We start from the raw sequence: 13891 nt of genomic DNA, 5'->3' as shown, positions 1-13891 counted from the left end.
TCTTGATTTTAATTCTTGTGCTATAGGAGTCTTATTAAGGAAGTTGGAGCCTAACCTGACATGATTGAAATTTGGGCCTACTTTTTCTTTTAGTAGGCGCAGTGACTCTGGTTTAATTCCTAGGTCTTTGATCCACTTGAGTCGAGTTTTGTGCATGGTGAGAGATATGGGTTTAATTTCATTTTGTTGCATATGGATTTCCAATTTTCCCAGCACCATTTGTTGAAGAGGCTGTCTTTTCTACAATGCATGTTTTTGGCACCCTTGTCTAATGTAAGATAACTGTAATTATATGGGTTAGTCTCTGTGTCTTCTATTCTGTACTATTGGTCTACCAGTTTATTTTGGTGCCAATACCATGCTGTTTTTATTACTGTTTCTCTGTAGTACAGTTTAAGGTCTGATATAGTGATGCCACACCTGCTTCACTCTAATTGCTAAGCATTACTTTAGTTATTCTGGGTCTCCTATTTTTCCAGATGAATTTCATGAGTGCTTTTTCTATTTCTATGAGGAATGACATTAGTATTTTGATTGTAATTTCATTAAATTTGTATAGAGCTTTTGGTAGTATGGTCATTTTGACAATATTAATTCTGCCTATCCAAGAACAAGAGAGATCTTTCCATCTTCTAAGGTCTTCTTTGATTTCTCTCTTTAGTGTCCTGTAGTTTTCGTTGTATAGATCTTTCACCTCTTTTGTTAGGTTGATTCCCAAGTATTTAATTTTTTTGAGGCTATTGTAAATGAGGTAGTTTTCCTCATTTCACTTTCTGAAAATTTGTCACTGGTATACAGAAATGCCTTTGATTTTTGTGTGTTGATTTTGTATCCTGCTACTTTGCTAAATCCATTTACTAGTTATAGAAGTTTTCTGGTGGAATTTTTTGGGTCCTTAGGTATAGAATCTTATCACCAGCAAATAGTGATAATTTGAGTTCTACTTTTCCTATCCATTACCCATTTTTATTTATTTTGTCTGCCTAATGGCTCTTGCCAGTGTTTCAAGAACTATGTTAAATAGAAGTGGTGAAAGAGGGCATTCCTGTCTTGTTCCAGTTTTTAGAGGGAATGTTTTCAATTTTTCTCCATTTAGAATGATGTTGGCCTGGGGCTTAGCATAGATAGCTTTTATGATATTGAGATATGTTCCTTTTATTCCTATTTTTTTTCTAGTGTTTTGAACATGTATGGGTACTGTATTTTGTTGAATGCTTTTTCTGCATCAATTGAGATGATCACATGATTCTTATCTTTAAGTCTATTGATATGATGCATTACGCTTATTGATTGCTGTATGTCGAACCAACCTTGCATCCCTGGGATAATATAACTGTATCATGGTGCACCATTTTTTTGATATGTTTTTGTATTTGACTTGGCAGAAATTTATTGAGAATTTTTACATCTATGTTCATGAGTGATATTGATCTGAAGTTTTCTTTCTTTGATATGTCTTTGCCTGGTTTTGGAATCAGGGTAATATTGGCCTCATAAAATGAGTTTGGAAGTGCTCTCTCTTTTTCTATTTCATAAAATAATTTGTAGAGTATAGGTATTAGTTCTTCTTTATAGGTCTTATAGAACTCAGCTGTGTATCCATCTGGTCCTGGGCTTTTCTTGTTGGTAGGCTTATGATGGTGTCTTCTATTTCCTTGTTTGAAACTGATCTGTTTAAATTGTGTATATCATCCTGATTCAATTTTGGCAACTCATTGCCTCTAGAAATTGATTGATGCCTTCAATATTCTCATTTTATTAGAGTACTACAAGTTTTCAAAATAATTTCTAATTATCTTCTGTATTTCTGTAGTGTCTGTTGTGATATTTTCTTTTTCATCACAGATGTTAGTGATTTGAATTTTTTTTCTCTCCTTCTCTTTGTTAGCATGGCTAAGGGTTTGTCAATTTTATTTATTTTTTTGAAGAATCAACTTTTTGTTTTGTCAATTTTTTCAACTGTTTCTTTTGTTTCAATTTCATTGATTTCAGCTCTGGTTTTAATTATTTCCTGTCTTCTACTGCTTTTGGTATTGATTTGTTCTTCTTCTTCTTCTAGGACTGTGAGATGTAATGTTAAGTCATTTATCTGTTGGCTTTTTCTTCTTTGAAGAAATGAACTCCATGAAATGTACTTTCCCCTTAGTACTGCCTTCATAGTGTCCCAGAGATTTTGATATGTTGTATCAGTGTTCCCATTTACCTCTAAGAATTTTTTAATCTCCTCCTTGATGTCTTTTACAAACCATTGTTTATTTTACTAAATGAATATTATTTAGTCTCCAGGTGTTGGAGTAGTTTTTATTTTTTATTTTATCATTGATTTCTAATTCCATTCCATGGTGATCTGATAGAATGCAGGGTAGCATCTCTACTTTTTTGTATTTGCTAAGAGTTGCTTTGTGACGTAATATATGGTCTATTTTGAAGAAGGATCTTCACTCGTTGAAGAATAAAATATTCTACATATGTCAGTTAAGTCTAAGTTATTGATTGTATTATTGAGTTCTATAGTTTCTTTGTTCAATTTTTTATTTGAAAGATCTATCCAGTGATGAAAGAGCTATGTTAATGTCACCCAGAATTATTATGTTGTAGTCAGCTTGATTCTTGAACTTGAGAAGAGTTTGTTTGATGAACATAGATGCTCCATTGTTTGGGGCATATATATTTTGTAATGTTATATCTTGTTGTTGTATGGTTCCCTTGAGCAGTATGAGATGTGGTTCTTTGTTCCTTTTAATTAACTTTAGCTTAAAGTCTATTTTATTTGTTACGAGAATGGAAGCCCCTGTTTGCTTCTGCAGTTCATGTGAGTGGTATGATTTTTCCCAACCTTTCACCTTCAGTCTGTGTATGTCTTTTCCTATGGGATGAGTCTCTTGAAAACAGCATATTGTTGGGTATTTTTTTTAATCCAAACAGCTAGCCTATATCTTTGGATTGATGAATTTAGGCCATTAACATTCAGGGTTATTATTGAGACCATGATTTCTATTCCCAGCCGTTTTTTTTTTTTTTTAATTTTTGTTATTTAACTTGACTTGGTTTTTCCTTTGATTGGTTTTTCCTTTGATTAGTTTTTCCTTTAGTGTAATATGTCCCTCTGCTGATTTTCATTGTTGTTTTTCATTTCATCTTCATAGAATATTTTGCCGAGGATGTTCTGTAGTGCAGGTTTTCTAGCTGTGAATTCTTTTAACTTTTGTTTATCATGCAAGGTTTTTATTTCATCATCAAGTCTAAAGCTTAATTTGCTGGATACAAAATTCTTGGTTGGCACCCATTTTCTTTTAGAGCTTGATATATGTTGTTCCAGGATCTTCTGGCTTTCAGGGCCTTTTTGAAAAATCTGCGGTTATCCTAATTGGTTTTCCCCCATATGTAATCTGATTCCTTTCTCTTGTGGCTTTTAATATTCTCTGCTTATTCTGTATATTAGTTATTTTTGTTATAATGTGCCTTGGTGTGGATCTGTTGTGATTTTGTACATTTGGTGTCTTTTAAGCCTCTTAATTTAGTTTTCCAATTCATTCTTCATGTTTGGAAATTTTTCTGATATTATTTAGTTGAATACATTATTCATTCCTTTGGTTTAAAAACCCTATGCATTCCTCTACCCCAATAGCTCTTAAATTTGGTCTTTTTATACTATCCCATATTTCTTGAATGTTCTGCTCATAGTTTCTTACCATTTTCACTTTATGATCTACATTCATTTTAAGATTACATATTTTGTCTTTATTGTCTAAGATCCTGTCTTCCAAGTAGTCTATCTAATCTGTTGGTGATACTTTCAATTGAGGTTTTAATTTGGTTTATTTTTTTTCTTTAATTTCAAGGATTTCTGGGTTGTTTTTTTTTTCAGAACCCCCATCTCCTTATTGCAGTAATCTTTTGCTTCTTGTATTTGCTTATGTAGCTCTTTGTCAAAACGATATTTTGCTGTCTTTATTTTCTCCCTTATATCATAGTTTAACTCAAAGAATTTTTAATTATGTACATCCTGAACTCCTTCTCTGTAATTTCATCTGCTGGGCTGGCCATGGATTCTAATAATGTGGTATCTTGATTTGTTTGGAGCACTTTCTTCCCTTATCTTTCAGGCTGCTTGTGTGTCTTCCTTTCTAGCTCTGAGGATCTAAGGCATCACCCTTTTTACCCTATAGGCTTATAGTGCCCCTGTAGGGTCCCAATACCTCTCCTTTGAGGGGAAGGACAATGTTAACAGATCCCAATATAAACAAAATACTACCTAAAAACAATTAGTTATTAATACATTTACAGTTTGGTCACAATGTACAGAAATGATGAATTCTATTATTATGTACATTATACTCAGTAGGTTTGTAAAAGGGTTTACAGTTCCTGATGGTGGACAAAGAACAGGAGGTGAGCTGTAGGAAGATATGCTGAGGAGGTTGGAGGTGAGGATACAGAGTTATTATATCTTCAGAAGGGTGAAATAGTAATCTAAAGAAGAAGGTTAATAGCAGGAGAATATAGCAGTAGTAATTTTGGGTAGATAGGTAGGAGTACATAAGACAAACACACATATATATTAAGAAAAATAAAAAATGTTAACAGTAAAAATTGGAGAGAAATAAAAGAAAAAATAATATACAACACAACTGTAATATACTATTCAGTCATCTCAGTCTTCAATATCCTAATTCATGAAAAGTGCTTGGTTTCACATATATTGGGGATGTGAGGGTGAGAGAATAAAGAGGGAGAAGAGAGAAAGAAAGAAATCTCTCGAAGGAAGAAACAAGGATTGTTTCGGTTGGAGATGAGTAACTTTCTTGCTTTTCTTCTCATCTAATGGGTGGGGTTGTCTGTTTTTAATTGGTATCTCCACCCTCAGGATGGTGGGGGTTACCAGGGTGTGAGGGTTGGTCTTGGGTGCTGGGCACCTGGAAGTGGGGTATGGCACACGCTGGCCCATTGGGAGACTGTACCTCAAGGATCTCCTTTGGGGTCTGCTCCTGTGCTGTGGACATCAGGTCTTATCTCCTCATCTCACCTGTAGACCTCACAGTTCCTGGTCTCTTAATTAGTCTCTAACATGTATCTCCCTCACCCTCTCCCTTTCTACTTCCTAATTAGGAACCTTTCTCTCCGGGGGTCTTGTGTGTTGTACTGTGGTGGCTGCGCACTTGTCGCGGAGGGCTGCTTTCAATTGGGCAGTCACTGTGCCAAGTTAGTGGCTGCTGGGGATTGGGGGGGAATTAGAAAACTATGGGCACCTGTCTGTCCCGTGTTCCAAACTGGTAGTGGCCCCAAGTAAAGATGGTGATGGAGGTGACCCAAGATGGAGGCAGCTGCTTTCAGTGACAGGGGGTTGGGTCAGGTGGGGGGAGCCAGGCAATGGCATTGTGCAAGGCATTCAGAGATGATCTCTGTGGAGTGCAGAGCCTTCTTCAGAGCCTGAGATATCCCCAGGTGCAGGCAGACTACCAGAAGTAGGGGACCATGGTGGTAGCTGCTGAGTTCCAAGATGGAGGCAAGAAGGGAGCCCCATGTTAGTAGATGGGGGTCCACACAGGAGTGGTGGCCAGAGTTCCTGATCATGGCTAAGGGATGAGTGTCCTGTGTGGGAGTGTCATCTGGGAATTCTGCGCAGGGGCTGATGCCAGTGGTCCTACTAAGGCACCTGGGAGACCTGTGTGGGCTAGTCCTACTCTAATGCTGAGGCCTGGGTTCCCATGGGGCATGGTGGCCCTGATTCCTGCACGGGATCAGCTGCGGAGGAGTCCTCAAAATCAATCCATCTGTGATCCCAACAGGTGGCCTGGTTCTGCCTCCTGAGTGACCAGTCCAACCCACCCTCTCCCTCCACTGTCCAGCATGGTGGCATTTGGGATGGGATCTATGGGTTGTTCCTTTGCAACTTTTCCCAGAGAATCACGCAGCCCACTTTCTGAAGAAGAGCTCATGAGGTCATCCTTAGATCATGGTTCATGGTTAGCTCAGCGCCTGGTTCCCTCACAGTCTCAGTAATTTTTCCTAGGTACTCCTAGACCAGAAGATAGACCTAAGAAGTCTGATTTGCAAAGTCGATCCATCCAAACCGTTCATAAATGTTTATTTCTTAACGTCTTAGTGCCTGCCGGGCACTGATCGGACACCAACACGTACCTTTCCTTTCCCACCCTGATTTTTATTCTGTTCCGTACTTGCTTTCTGCCCCAGCACCTGAGGAAAACCTGGTTTCTCAAAGACACCAGGTCCTCGAAAGGATGAAACTGTGATCTAATGTCAAAGCCATGAATACCTTGCGCTAGTGGTTTCACTACTAGTGACAAGTGACAGGTATGACTGTGTTTTTCTCAAAAACTAAAACAGTTCCCTGTGAATTCACAGTGGTGCCCTGAGGCACCGTTAGCACACAGTTTGAGAACCATGATATTCCTCAATAAGTGGTAACAATGATGATGCAATAATTGGCATGTATCCCTCCGTTTCAGTTTGAAATGAGCTTTGACTTTTTACTAATAACCAATCTCTCTCTCTCTTTCTCTTTCCTCTCTCTCCATCTCTAAGTTCTGGCCCAAGAGGTGACAAGTAAGTTTATTAACATACTATTTAAAGAAACAAACATCCAAAGGGGACCAAAACTGACTCATATAATTTTTTAAAACAAATTCAGCAGATGAATTAATAACAAAACAATAACTCCTAGAATTTGCAAAGTCATCAGCCTGAGACCCTTTCCTGCACAAAGCACTACTTACAGCTCCTCAGAAACCTCACTGAGACCTCTTTAAGGAAGAGGCAATAAAACCAGTCCCTGAACTAACATTCCCCTGTCCTCCTGCTCTTTGCCAAAAGCAGAAAAATAAACTAACCCTAGAAACTACTGAATTTGGTCAGTTAGGGAAGCTGGACAGACTCAGGCTGTCTTCCCAGGTACTTGTCCTAAGGACATCCAAAACAAAGGAGGCACATCCAAGTTCAAAAATTCCACAAATAATGAGGAAAGGAGACATATGGGTGGGAGTTTTTTTTTTTTTTTTCCTGATTGGAAAGTCCAGCTTGACTTCGCTGCTCTTTCCTATGCACAGGTGACCAGCATCCATGACTAACTTGGCTGAGAAGGGAATAAGAAAGGGGGAGAGGGGCAGATCCTTTCCAATTGATTGTTTAAATAAATCTATTTTCCTTTGTTAGAGAAGGAATACGCTTCACTGTAGATAAAGTCGAAATCACAGATCACCAAAGAGAAGAAGGTGAAATCAAAGCGTCACCACTCAGAAATCACCATCGACTTCCACACCCTTCTCTGCCCGTGTGTGTTTTTTTTACTTTCTTGTTTTCCTGTTTTATTCTAACCAAAAAGGAAATCATATTGTTCTGTGGCCTTTTTATTTTTCCCTTGGAAGACGTGCTGCGAATAGATCTTCATTCCAAGAAACACATCATAATCAAAAATACCCTTTAAGAGTGACACATTATCCCATGAATGAGTGTGATATAACTCAGCTTTCAAATCCTCCAGCATTGAACATCGAAGTTGTTTTCAGATGTTTGCTAATATAAAGGAGGATGAGATAAACATCCTCATGGCTAAACATTTTGAGCATACATCTTTATTTTCATAGAAGTTCTTTGAATTGGAATGTATGGGTCATCGAGCACACAATTTTTAAAAGTTTTGGATAACATACTATCGAACTATTTATCCTCATCCAGAAGTGATTTTTTTTTTCAATTTAAAACTCTGCATACTGGCCATGTATAAAATCCACTTCTCCAAGAGTCTTCCTCCATAGTTTACGTTTTTCCATGCCAAAACAACTCCGAAATACCATAAATGAGTGAGTGGGTGTGTGCGGAGCTAGCACTATTTCCTTGCTTGCATTTAGAAACTAAACTATCCCTCCGAGTTTCTCATTAACTGAATTTTATGAAGACTTCCTGCCAACAAACAGGCAAGGGTCATTTATATTCCAGGCAGGGGAAAGCGTCTATGAGCAAACTCCATCATGAACTAACGTCTACGCAAAGCCTTGTAAAATAAACATCTGGAGAAAGAGTACAAGGTTGGAGATGGAGAACCAAGAGCAGGCTCGTCAGAATCACAGACACACGCTCGGGGACAGACAGTGCCAAGAGCTCGGCACACACAGGCTGGCCATTGGGGGGGGGGGGTGGCAAGGGGACCCCATCAGCAGGCACATTATTGGTTATGGAAATGTCAGAGCTAAAGGGCTAAGGTGTGGCTTTGTCAGCACTGTAAGTCAGCCTGAGGCACTGCAGATTCTGCTGTTGTTATATATAAATAGTCATATGTCAACATCTCCCAAGAGGGCTAGAGGAGACAGAATCCAGGGCTTCAACCCGCAGCCCCCACCCCCCCAACACCCGGGGAGACCAATGTCTCCCCTGCTCATGAGCTACGTGCCGGAAAGCAAGGTTGGAACTCCTCTGAGACTTATTCTCTCCATCTGTAAAATGGGTTCAGGAATACTACCCTTCCTGGCTGTAGGCATTCAGCAAGATGATGCGTGGGGATCGCTGCATGACAGTAAGTGGGATGTTGTCGCCGGCACTTGGCGTGTGGATAGAAGGTGAACAGAACAAGGGAATTAGCTGGACGCATTCTGTTTTCATAGGAAATAAACTGAGAATGGAAACAAGGTCCAGAATTCAGCATCATCTCTCCCAAAAAGGGCCCCACCGCTAACAATGGAAGCCCTGGAGCCACAGGCAGACCAGGGCCACCTGGCCCTTAGGGAGGTTCTGAACACTCCATAGGAGTCTGCCAGCCATAGCAAAAATCCCACGAGACCAGGGGCTGGGCTCCCATGTGCAAGCCATGAGAGCTGGAGGGGAGCCTGTGGGAGAGATTGCATGCAGGAAACTTGACCGGAGATTTCTGCCTCTCTAGTCCCGGGTCAGCACCATGGAAAAGCTGAGCAAGAGAACCTGAGATTCAGCCCCCCAGCCCTCGCCCTCGGGGGAAGGGGAAACTTCACATTCAGGGGCTAACCCTGTGAAAGGAACCCGAGGAGGAAGACCACCATTGCTTAGGCTGCCTAGGCTGCTTTCTTACTGTGGAATTGGGAGTTTCTTCCCATCATAGTCTGGTATTTAAAAAAAAAGGGGGGGGTACCTTGGAAAGCCAAGGGGCAAAAGTCTAATCTCCCCAGGCAAGAAGAAGTCAAGCTACCAGAAAACCCAAACACAGAGGGCAGTTGCGGACATCACAATAGATCCTGAAAGCCTGCGACTCTCCTGCCGGGGATCTACCTTTATTGACAGGTGATGTTGCTTCATCTCCCAGGATTCCATTTCCCAACATCTTTAAAATGCGATTCACAAGAGCACTCCACTCTCCGTGTTGCTGAGAACATGAAATGAGATAAGGGGTTGTGTGCCTGGCACAGGACCTGATGCCAGTTATGTATCTGTGTATTCATATTATTCGTGCTGTTTGTTATTAAAAACAGATTACAAAATAATACTTATAGTAGGAGCCTATGTTTACTGTTCTAAATCGTATATAAATGAATGGCAGAAAAATATCCGGCAGGATAAGTTTCCCAAATGTAAACAAGGGTGATCTCTGGCTGGTGGAATTTCAGTGATTTGTAGTTTATATACTAGAGAGCTTAGGTCTTTTTTTTTTTAACATTCTATATTTTTATATTTTCACATTCTATATTTTATAAACAGAATGAGAGCAAGAAAGGAAAGGAAGGAGGAAGGGGGAAAGAAAAGAAAAAAGAAAAGAATAGAAAAACCATCCATTCGATATAAACACGGAGAGTGCTAATAAAATCAATGAGGATATAGGCAGCAATTTCCAATGCTGGTCGCAGACTTTATGCAACATGGGGAAATGCTTGTAATATGTTGTAAATGGAAAGCCAGGATACGAAATATTTTATGCTCCATCATTTCAGCTGCGTGGAAAAAAATGCATAGAAAAAAGGATTTAAGGAAAAGATTCCAACCTATGAACAGTGATCATCTCTGAATGCTAGGATTCTGGATGATCATTATTTTCTTAATACTGTTTTCTGTTTCCTGAATTCTGTACAAGGGACCTAAATTACTTTGACAATTACAAAATAAGCACAAATAACATATTAATACAGAATAAAGAACTTCTCTTACTTGCTTGATGAAAACCAGCAGCACCAGGGTGAGGAAGGGCCTCCCAGGGGCCCAGAGCAACTGTTTCCCATGGGAAAGGAGGGAGCCGGTGCCCCCCGCAGCAGAGATGTTCCTAGGCAGGACCCCAGGCAAGGACCCCGGGCTGCCTCTCCCCGGCCCTGCCCGGCTCAGCTGGGGCCTCATCCTCCTGGCACCCTTTCACAAGTGCGGACACATCCCTCCAACAGTCCAAGATGTACCACAGGCAGCCTCCTCCTGCATTCCTCCTTGTCCAGAGAGGAAGTGTTTGCACAAATCCTCTGCACGCCGCCGCTGCGTGCGGAGAGTGTCTGAACGGATCCAGAGTGATCTACCAAATCTCCAAGTTCCTCACCCCCCTCCAGCGCCCCCGCCCCCAAAGGCAGGGAGACTTTTCCCAGACCTTCCCCAAGTTGGCTGTGCTCCGGGCAACTTCCTCAGCAGGCCCAGAAGAAATAGCAAGCACTCGCTGGACTCCACCCCGAGGCTTCTGCTCCATGCACAGGGCCAGGAGGAGACAGGCTGGGGTTCAAGTGGCCAAGGAGCAGCTGGTGAGACAGGGCGACCTGCAGACACCTGGGAGACAGGTGTCTTTGTCAGGGAAGTGGGACTTGCTTGATCAACTCAGAAGCAGGGCCATCTCTGGCTCCTGATTATGCCAGGAGAACAGGCAAGACCCAGGCCAAAATCCATCATCTCCTGACCCAGGGACTGAAGCAAAAAAGAAAAACACAATCAGTGACTCAGGTTTTGGTCGGACGCAATAGCCAAGCCTGGCGTGGAACAATCCAAACTTCACTCCTCTTGAATGCCCACTTGTTCCGAACACAACGTTTTGTTCTTCTGAACACAATGTCGCTCAGCCCACCTAGCAGATCCTTTTATGGAATGCGTGCTCATCACTTACTAACCAACACGTCTGCACCTTCTCACCCCAATTCACATTTGCAGACGTTTCATCCACTATTCTATTTCATTCATCCTCACCAGAATCACCTATAGGTACAAGGTTCAGAGAGGTTAGAATGCCTGCCCAAGGCCACACAGCAAGTAAAAGGCAGAATCAGGTCTTCTGATCATAGTCACCTGACCACAGCTAGCTCAGGAAGGTATCATTCCCCACCCCCACCTTCTCAGGCTGATCCCTTATTCTTTAGCAGGCTCAACATGTCTTTAAAAGGGTCTACCTGGGCCCAGCATAGTGGCACACACCTATTCTCCCAGCAGCTCATCAGGCTGAGGCAGGAGGATTGCAAGTTCAAAGCCAGCCTCAACAAATTAGGGAGGCCCAAAGCAACCTAGTGAGACCCTGTCTCTAAGTAAAAATATAAAAAGGGCTGGGGAGGTGGCTCAGTGGTTAAGCTCCCCTGGGTTCAATCCCTAGTACCAAAAGAAAAGTGGGGGATTTTCTTGGCCCTTCTCATCCCCCCCTTAGCATATCTTTCCAACTTTTTCCAGCCTCCGAAACAGGAGGCCCAAATGGAAGGTATGCAGATGGGTCAGCAAAATGTTTCCATTAAGTTGTCTGTCCTTCCTTCCTTCCTCCCTTCCTTCCTCCCTTCCTTCCTCCCTTCCTTCCTCCCTTTCTCCCTCCCTCATCTCCATTTAAGTCAACCCATCTTGGCCAACTTCACTCTTAATTCTGAAACTTGGGGGGGGGGGGGAAACAGGTGACCACTACTTAACAGAAACCTGTGGAACCCCACATAGGAAGATTTTAAACCTCAGTAGTACAAAGTTCGATCCTAACAAAGAGCCCAGCCCCATCTTCGGATGGCACAGAGCTCTGGAATCCATTTGGTCCTCTCTTGTGTGTAGCAGAGAGCAGGATGAAGTGACAGAGGAGGAGGAAAGTCCCCAAGGGATGGGCTCAGACACACTGGCTATAGTTGGAAAGCTATAACTGTAACTGCACAGTAAGGACGATCCTCCAAGTCCCCGGCTGGTAAAGAAAGTGCCTGCTTTGTGGGAATCTCCTATCTCCCCTCTTCAAACTTTTTCTTTAAAACATTCTTTTCCCAAAGGAACAGGTGTCAGGTCCACACTCGACTTCCCCTCCCGTTGGATGGATGCCATCTAGCGGCAAAATGCTGTAAAGCTTCTTGCCAAGAGAGGGCAGCCACCAGCATGCATAGGCGCCCGCGGTTTGCAGAGCCCTGGACGCAGTTTCTCAGGCTTTCCAGCGGAAAAGCACCCACGTAGTGGGAGGAACGGACACGTCTCTCCTACCCGCTCAGGCAGGTAGATCCTTGGTTATACCTGGGGGTCTTCAGGATCTAACATGTAATCAAGTACCTGCTATTTTGGATGCCACGCAGAATATTCTGCCCCCACCCCCTCCATTGCTTCCTCATCTCAGGCTTCTTACCGTTCTTGTAAAGCTTTTTTTTACTTTTCCTGGAGCTTCTAATTGCCTTTCCTTTGCCATCCCCATAGAATTTTTTTTTTTTAATTCCCGAGGCTTAAGTAAATGGCAACAGATGCTCTGTAGGCTCTGAGATGCTCCATACCTCACCCCCATCCCATCCCAGAGAAGGGCACTCAGGGGGGATGCCCAGCCTCCCCACATACCTGCACTGAGAGAGTTCCTGAAGGACCTTCAGCATCACTGCACCTGTCAGTGACACCTTCAAGGGGACATTAGTGATGGTGCTGAGGGTTCTGTCAGTATCTAAGGCTCCAGGATGGTGCACCCAAGTGCACCCAAGTGGAGTCTACACCGGCCTCCCCATTCTGCACAGCCTGCCTGTACCTCTCATCTCAGAGTCCCTGCACAAGACAGCTGTCCTCTGCATTCTCTCTATATATAGGGCTGGGTAAGAAGCAAGCCCATGGAGTCCTCAGAATGTCCTGTACTGTAATCTAATAGTGAGGACCCTGCTGCATGCAAACGGCAAGGTGTGGAAGACCCACCCAGACACCATCCAAATGGACCCTGGACTTGAGTCAAAACCGGCACTCTCAGCTGCACCCAATGGCACACACTTGTCATCCCAGCCCCTCAGCAGGCTGAGACAGGAGGATCACAAGTTTGAGGACAACCTGGGCCATTTAGTATCATAATAAAATTGGGAAAAGGCTGATAATGTAATTCAGTGGTGGAGTGCCTGCCTAGCAGGCACCTGGATTCCAGCCACAACATCACAAAACAAACAAACCAAAAAAAAAAAAAAAATAGTGCTCTCCACAATAACTGGCAGAAGCAATCCAAGTGTCCATCAATGGAGAAACAGATTTTTTTAAAATGTGATATAATAAACCCAATGGAATATTATTTTGCTGAAAAAGTTTCTGACCCAGAAACTTCAGGGTTCATCACAACATGATGAACCCTGATGACTTTACGCATTATACTACCTTGAAATAAGTTGCACACAAAAGGACAAATACTGTGTGACTCATCTCACTGACGTCCTAAAAGTAGTCAAATTTATAAAGACAAGAAAGGAGAGTGGCTGGTTCAAAGGCCTGAGAAGCGGGGGAAGCAAGAGTCCTGGAGAGTGAGTGTAGCATTTCAGTTTTGCAAGAGTTCCGGAGGTGAATGGTAGTAGTGGTTGCCCAATAGCGTGTGCATATTCAATGCCACTGAACTGCACCCTCCAAATGGTCAAAATGGCAAATTTTATATTATGTCTATTTCACCACAAGTTTTTAAAATCAAGCACTGTCCTCCTGCACATCTCCATCCCGGGGAGGGCTGAAGGTCCAACCCTGTGTCGCGGTTCTGTGTTCAGTTGAGTGTAGCCCT

The 13891-nt window shown here is 42.3% G+C and overlaps 1 protein-coding gene across 1 annotated transcript in view; it reads right to left on the bottom strand.

Annotated features, from left to right (window-relative positions):
- The window catches only part of Glp2r (glucagon like peptide 2 receptor), a 79756-nt gene extending 69275 nt beyond the window's left edge, over nt 1-10481 (bottom strand). Inside the window, exon 1 of the mRNA XM_005332872.5 lies at nt 10126-10481. Coding sequence (XP_005332929.1) covers nt 10126-10308 — 183 coding nt within the window. The 5' untranslated portion in view covers nt 10309-10481. The remainder of the gene's footprint in view (nt 1-10125) is intronic.
- Between the last annotated feature and the right edge of the window lie 3410 nt (nt 10482-13891).

The sequence above is a fragment of the Ictidomys tridecemlineatus genome, chromosome 3, assembly GCF_052094955.1.
Source record: "Ictidomys tridecemlineatus isolate mIctTri1 chromosome 3, mIctTri1.hap1, whole genome shotgun sequence".
NCBI lineage: Eukaryota > Metazoa > Chordata > Mammalia > Rodentia > Sciuridae > Ictidomys > Ictidomys tridecemlineatus.
Note: the sequence above shows the minus strand (reverse complement) of the source record. Positions and strands in the feature narration are given on the sequence as shown.